The sequence below is a fragment of the Strongylocentrotus purpuratus genome, unplaced genomic scaffold, assembly GCF_000002235.5.
Source record: "Strongylocentrotus purpuratus isolate Spur 01 unplaced genomic scaffold, Spur_5.0 spur5_scaffold_15, whole genome shotgun sequence".
NCBI lineage: Eukaryota > Metazoa > Echinodermata > Echinoidea > Camarodonta > Strongylocentrotidae > Strongylocentrotus > Strongylocentrotus purpuratus.
Genome location: NW_022145600.1, coordinates 25,624,299 through 25,631,999, shown reverse-complemented (window position 1 = coordinate 25,631,999; position 7,701 = coordinate 25,624,299). Strand labels below are relative to the sequence as shown.

General features: G+C 39.4%; 1 protein-coding gene across 1 annotated transcript; it reads right to left on the bottom strand.

Moving 5' to 3' along the window:
• Positions 1-210: 210 nt before the first annotated feature.
• LOC115924157 (LDL receptor repeat-containing protein egg-1-like) lies at positions 211-2,001 on the bottom strand. The gene is made up of 3 exons (XM_030986006.1): positions 1,552-2,001; positions 788-898; positions 211-398 (listed from the first exon to the last, which is right to left on the bottom strand). The coding sequence occupies exons 1-3, from the start codon at positions 1,670-1,672 to the stop codon at positions 211-213; spliced, it is 420 nt and encodes a 139-aa protein (XP_030841866.1). The 5' UTR covers positions 1,673-2,001.
• Between the last annotated feature and the right edge of the window lie 5,700 nt (positions 2,002-7,701).

Here is a 7,701-nt window from a genome sequence, read left to right as displayed (position 1 = left end):
ATTCCTTCAATCCCACGATCACAAAGACTTCCGAAAAGTCACTCAAAGTCAACTTTAATAGCCTCATCTATTACCTTGAAATGTGCCAATGACATAATCATATTACTCGATCCGACCTTGATTTCTGAAGGCAATATACAGGAGGGTAATCAAATTGCCTTTAATTTCATTTCTTGAAAAGTCTTTGCCATCGTTTTTATTCTACTTCATTTACATAATTATAGCCTTTGGCGCTGTTGCATTCGCGTAGCCTTCATTCCAGCCGTCCGTGCATTTCACCCAAAAAGGCAACCAGTCGGGTTCGCCGCAGCGAGGTGCACTTGGTGCAGTGAGACGAGGGCTCCCGACGTACTCCTGAGACTCGCCGCAAGAACAATTAGCCGGGCAACGCAGTATCTCTGTATATAGATATATATGAGTGGTACTATAAAAATGGAGAATAGAAACGATTACAAAAAAGAATTACAAAACAGGTATTATTAATTTTATTATTTTTGACTTACAGCGTAAAGCCATATAATGACCCCCCCCCCCCCCCGCCTAAAAAAAAAAAAAAAAAAAAAAAAAAAAAGTTTACCTTGAAAAATCATGACTTCTTCGAACCCCAACTCTAGGCCAAAAATGAAAGAGTCAGTTTTCCACATTCTTTTTATTAGGTTAAATCGTCATGTTTCAATATAGGAAAAAATAGGCATTTGTATAACTTCCTTTGGTAAGACACGAATATAGACCCTGCAATGGGTTTAAATTTGAGCAGAATGCAGGCCATTGTGTATTAACTTCTTACCACAAAACATCTCATCGTCTTCGTGTGGGCAATCAATCCTTCCATCGCATTGCAATCTGGGAAGGAGGCAAATATCAATTCCGTTGCATTGGTATGCACCGGGACTGCATTCTGGGTATTATTACAGAGAAAGAGGAAAGAAAACAGAAGCGTGGTGAAATTAGGATCACTAAGTCACGGTAGGATTGATGTTGGTATTTGTTTAATCCTGCAAATGCAACAATTTTAAGTACCCCCCCCCCTCCCACCCCCTAATTTGTCAAATTCCCCTTCATTCAAAATTGCCTTAACACAACTCTGAATAGTCCTATTTTACTTTATTTCTCTTCTTTATTTTGTCCACCCTTACCTAATAATTTTCTTGCACAAACTGATTTTTTGGCACAGTTTATAAAAGGGTTAACAAAATATCCACGCATACTAGTCTTGTTTAAAGGCGAACTTTTTCATCCTTCACATCATTTATGTTTTCAAAATGTTTACAAATGTTTAATCTAATGAAAACAAATTATGACCTGAAAGAAATTTCATTTTCCATGGGTTTACCAAGTTTTCGATTTCTTTGTTGGACCCAGAATCATTATCTGATCATGACTTGTGTTCAAACTCATTATGTATGCATGATGCCGAAACATAAGCATAAGAACTAAATAGATATAGAACACATATAAATAAAATACACGCTGTTATTTAACTGTTGTTTGACAACTATATTTCTCGAACAATATCCCTTCTTTATTTTAGAAAGAGTTTTCCATAAATACCGTCACATCCAATTTCATCTGAGAAGTCAGGGCAGTCAACAATCCCATCACATCTTGCACTGACCCGGATGTATTGATGACCAGAGTGACAGTAGAAATCCTCTCCCGTTGTGTCAACCATTGATGTTTCTATAGATATAACCAAGCACGAACGGAAATACTAGTACATGTAGATAATACATTGATCATGTCTTTTTGTGCAGGCGCGATGGCTTAGTGGTTGAGCAATGGTCTCGTAACCGGGATGTCCCGGATTCGAAACGAAGTCGATATGCTAGTGCCCTTTGAAAAGGCGTTAATCCTCATTATCAAGTCACTTGGAGAGATCTCAAAGCCGTTGGTCCCCTGGTTGCTTATTTACAAGCAAACACATGTTTTATCAACAGTCAGGTCAAACAAACAATAAACCCGTACGTATACGCATGGACGTATTACGGATGGACATTCATCGTTTTCTTAACGAATTCATTGTGATTGTCTCCGTCAATGTCGTCTCAATAACATTCCGTACATGTTTCTTCCCTTTGGTCTCATCATGGTCGCCGGCAAAAAGCCGGGACAGAATCAAGATTTTATACATGTAAATCTACATGCGCAGAAGATAATTACTCGCCTAAATCAAGGAAAATAGATGTGCAGTTCTGGCTTATAATCGGAGATTGTTGTTCCGTGTACTGTACATGTATTTTTTTGGAAAAACATGTTGATATTACCAGATAGAGGTTATTTTTGGATTTTTTGGTTGTGATTTAAAATCCCGTTTCCCCCTATTTCCTCATAATATTCCAGAGTTACAACGCACAGGGCTGATACAGATCATGGCCTTCTAATTGTTTTATAAGGTCATAGGTGTGTGCGAAAGTTTGCGAATCAGTAATAATACATTTGATATCACCAAAATCGTCTGCTTTTCAACTTTGCTGCTCCCCATTGAGGATGCTTTTATTTAAGACACACTCTTACAGAGCACACCATCCAAACAAAACCCAAGAGAGGGAAACTGCTCCTTTGTAAATGACCGAAAATGCTTACGCAGTCGTTATTGTTAAAACAGCTGAATGTTCTCATTAAGATGCACATAATTAGAAGGCGGCGACTATGATTGGATCAAAGAAAGAATCACGTTGAATGTCCATCTGTATTAAGTCCATGGTATACGTGATAATTTAATTTTTTTGTACTCAGCAGTAGTGAACCAGGCCGTTGGGGGGGGGGGGGGGGGGAAGAGCAATAAGGACTTCGTACCCCTAATTGAACGGAAAGAAAAGAGAAGGAACCGGGAAAACGGGGAAAGGGGAAGGGCAGATGAAAAGTAGACACTCTATAGCTACTTCCTAATCAAAGGTCAGATTAATCGTGGTCCTCGCTCCTCAATATATGGACCAACACTACACCCCTGGCGTTCAGCTCAACCTATTTAGTTTTCATTTATTCATAATTATTACTAAAAGTATCACTTTTAAAAAACACTTTGTTTTGTTTTATTTTTTGTCCCACCCATTGAGGGGGGCACTGGTTAAATTGGGGGGGGGGGGGGCAGCGCTACCAGACTTACTTCATGAATAACATATCATATTACAAGGTAATCGATTGAGGTATAAGGTGTGGAAGAAGCTGGTAAAATATCTTGTTCATGTCAACTCCCCTTCCCTTACTTTATCTTTTTGTCGTCTTTTGATGTGAGGGAACTAGCCTAGTGCCCCTGTAAATATACTACCGGCTACAAGCTTTCATTTCCAGTACGTATTTTAATCATTCAAAAGATATGCACCCGTGCTCTTACCATTGGTATCTATATCGTATGACGTAAACTCCATGACAAAGCCCTGGCGCTGCTCAATGACGTCACTACAGAAGCTGACCACCGTAGATCCTCCCGGTAGAATAAGTGACGTCACAGAACTGCTAGCCAATGAGAGATTCGTAGCAGTCATCCCATCAGTTGACACGTGATGAATATGCACCGTATCCCAGATATGTTCAATATCTAGTATTTTGACGTCAATCACTACCTGCGCACATATTACAATCACGTGCTTGTTAAATCATTCATTTCGCCAAGTCTAATCTTTAGGCATTTTAAAGTGAAAAACATGTACTAGATTTACACAAATTAAGGGATTGTATAGATGATATGCTCATCATTATACATCATGACCATTGCTGATAACTGCTGTACGCATGGGCGCGCGTATGAGCATAATTTTGCTGCGCTGAGGGGGGGGGGGGGGGGGGGGTTAGAGATGCCTTTAGCCTGCACATTAGTTTGCCGTTCTATCATTTGATATACACTGTCGCTCATATAGTTGGAATATTTTTGTTTTACCCCAATATATGGAATTATTTTAAAAATAATTCAAAAATAATAGATCTAGATAGTAGTATACATTCTCAGATGTTATTGAATAATAATTTGCCAATGTGTGTTTTGCGTGACTGCTAAAGCATGTGTATGCTACTATGCTTATCAACCAGGGGACCTAAGCCCTTAAGTCATAAATATAAGGCCTTTAGCCTGCACATTACTTTGCCGTTCTATCATTTGATATACACTGTCGCTCATATAGTTGGAATATTTTTGTTTTACCCCAATATATGGAATTATTTTAAAAATAATTCAAAAATAATAGATCTAGATAAAAGTATACATTCTCAGATGTTATTGAATAATAAATAGCCAATGTGTGTTTTGCGTGACTGCTAAAGCATGTGTATGCTACTATGCTTATCAACTAGGGGACCTACGCCCTTAAGTCATAAATAACATTATAATGAGGATTAATGCCCCACGAAAGGGCACTAATATAGCACATCGACACGGTTTTGATCCTTGGGCCTCACAGTTACGAGGCCAATGCTTTGTTACTGAACCGTGACTGTGCGCAGCTAGGGGGGGGGGGGGCTAGGGTAGGAGGCAGTTTCCATTAAAAAAAAACAGAAAATGCAATAAATTTTCAATAATTTATTACATTTTTCCCTGGTCCCAAACATTACAAATCCTTTGGACGGCCATGCATTAGGGCTCAAGGTATGGGCACACAGAGGATTTGTTTATGATTTATTTATTCTCTAAATTTTCGGGAGCAAAACAAAAATAATGTGCTCTTACCCCCCCCCCCCCCCCCCCCCCCCCCCCCCCCCCCCCCCCCCCCCACCCTTGCATATTCAGCGGCCGGCTGAGTCGTTGCGAAATTTTCGGCCCGACTTAAATTTGTTAACCCCCCCCCCCTTGACAAAATCCTGCGTACGCCATTGATTTCACCCCATGTCATTTTGTGCCCCCCCCGGAAGAAAGCAAGCCATTTATGATTGATGTTTTATGGAACAAAAAGGTGTTAAAAATCCCACATCTGGGAAGAAGAAGACAATAATGAAGTAAGAAGGTTACCCAGTTCATTCCAGCCAAAAATACAAGACTGTTCTTTCATGGGGTCCAATATTATTGTTATGATTTTATATACATATTGCGTCGTGAGAAACACGTGACTAAAAATATGAAACATTATTGAATTGAATAGCACCTCTGTAAGAGAAAATACGTTTACAATAATCTGTTATGGGTTTTGCCAATAATAGGTTTTGATGAGACATTAGAGCAGGCCTTCTCAACTAGTTCATTAGAAGTGCCAAAACAAAAATGTATTGAGTTTGAAGTGCCAACCTTATGTTTGGTGACTGTGTTGCGAGGGAGCGTAGCGACCGAGCCGATTCTGGATGTGGTCCAAGGGGGCGAAGCCCCCGGAAGCTAGTGGATTTTAGGGCTTTTTTAAGGCCCAGATGTGGCATTTTTAACACCTTTTTGTTCAATAAAACATCAATCATAATTCATATTGATGTGAAATAATCAGTACAATTCCTTGCTAAAATCTACACTGGAAGTTAATTTATATGTAGTTATTTTGGTGCAATAAACACAAAAATGTCAAAATCAAGTGAAAATCAAACAAACAAAATGGCTTGCTTACATTTTGGGCTCAACTTCGACTGCGACTTTTTGATATTGCTGAGTTTTTTAATTTTAAAATATAATTTTTAATTTTTCTTCTTTCTTTAATTTTTAATTTTTAATTTTTAATTATTTTTTATTAATTTCTTGGAAAAGCCGCGCGCCACTCCGATTGACCGCAAGCGCCAGAAGGCCTTGTCTAGTTGTTAAAGATTTCCAGCCTAATCGAGCATGTAATTCCCTGATTAAATGACTGCAGGGACTTATTCCAAATATGATTCGAAATGCCCTGTTTTGAAGTTTCTGTAAACAGTTGACATGTTTAGCACAGGCTGTTCCATATATTATATCACCATAGTCAAAAATAGGAAGAAAAATGGCAGAAAACATCATTTTCATACTAGATAGATCAATGATATGACGCAATCGAACTAATACGCGTATGAGATTACTTATCCTAGAACACATGGCATCAATATGCAAATTCCAATTTAAACTCGGATCTAACAACATACCTAGATACTTCGTACATTAAACATGACATATATTTACCCATTTACATTCAAGTTCAGCTTGCTACATTTAGTAAACATTCCGTTTGAGCAAAATAACATGCTTACTGTTTTCTCACAATTGAGGCTCAATTTGGAGTTACACAACCAATTAAATATTCTATGAAGTTCAGAATTTAATACGGACTCTAAAGTTGAGGACGTTTCTGTGTGAGAGACAAATAATTACTGTTTCATCAGCATATAAGTGAACAGAGCATTTCTTTATATGTTTTACAATTTCACCAATGTAAATTATAAACATCGGGTCAAACATAGATCCTTGGGGAATCCCGTAATCTATATTTATGGTGGCCCTGAAGGGACATCGCGAAATAGACTAAATCGTGAAAAATATGCGATAAAATTCACGATATCGTCAATTTTATCGCATATTTTATTTTTCACGAAGAAATTCACGAAATTGACGATATAGTGAACTTTATCGTGAACTTTTCACGATGAAATTGACGATATCGTGAATTTTATCGTGAAAAGTTCACGATATAAAGTTCACGATATCGTCAATTTTATCGTGTACTCTATCGTGTACTCTATCGTGTACTCTCCTGACGGGCGCTTCGTAAACAAAACCAGCCCTAGCTGGGGGAGACAGAGAGAAGGGAAAAAGGGAAAGGGAAAGAGAAGATAAAAGGAAAGAAAGAATAATAAGAAGAAAAGAGGGAAACGGGGGGGGGGGGCGAAGGGCTCTTGCCTCCTCCTCACTCCCCCCCCGCCAAAAAATAAATAAGGAGAGAGAAAAGGGAAAGGGAAAGGGAAAGAAAATATAAAAGGAAAGAAAGAAGAGGAAGAAGGAAAGAGGGAAACGGGGAAAGGGCGAAAGGCTCTTACCTCCCCCCCCCCCGCCAAAAAAATAAATAAGAGAGAGAGAGAGAGAGAGAGAAGGGAAAGGGAAAGAAAGAAGAGGAATAAGAGGGAAACAGGGGAAGGGCGAAGGGCTCTTGCCTCCTCCCCCCCCCCCGCCAAAAATAAATAAGAGAAAGAAGGGAAAGGGAAAGAAAATATAAAAGGAAAGAAAGAAGAGGAATAAGAAGGAAAGAGGGAAACGGGGGAAGGGCGAAGGACTCTTGCCCCCCCCTCCCCCCCGCCAAAAAATAAATCAGAGAGAGAGAGAGAAGGGAAAGGGAAAGGGAAAGAGAAGATAAAAGGAAAGAAAGAAGAGGAAGAAGAAGAAAAGAGGGAAACGGGGGCAAAGGGCTTTTGCCTCGTCCCCCCGCCCCCGCCAAAAAATAAATAAGAGAGAGAGAGAGAGAGAAGGAAAGGGAAAGAGAAGAAAGAAAGAGAAAAACGAAAAAGAGGGAGAATAGGAAAGAAAGGAAAAGAAAGAAAAGAAAGGAGGCAAGAGCTCTTCGCACCTTTTCTTATTCTTTTTCCTCTTCTTTCTTTCCTTTTATATTTTCTTTCCCTCTCCCTTCTCTTTCCCTTTATGGCGGGAGGGGGGAGGGGGAGGTAAGAGCCTTTCGCCCTTCCCCCGTTTCCCTCTTTCCGTCTTCTTCTTCTTTCTTTCCTTTTATATTTTCTTTCCCTCTCCCTTTCCCTTCTCTCTCTATCTCTCTCTCTCTCTCTCCTATTTATTTGTTGGCGCGGGAGGGGGGAGGAGGCAAGAGCCCCTCTTTTCTTCTTATTCTTCTT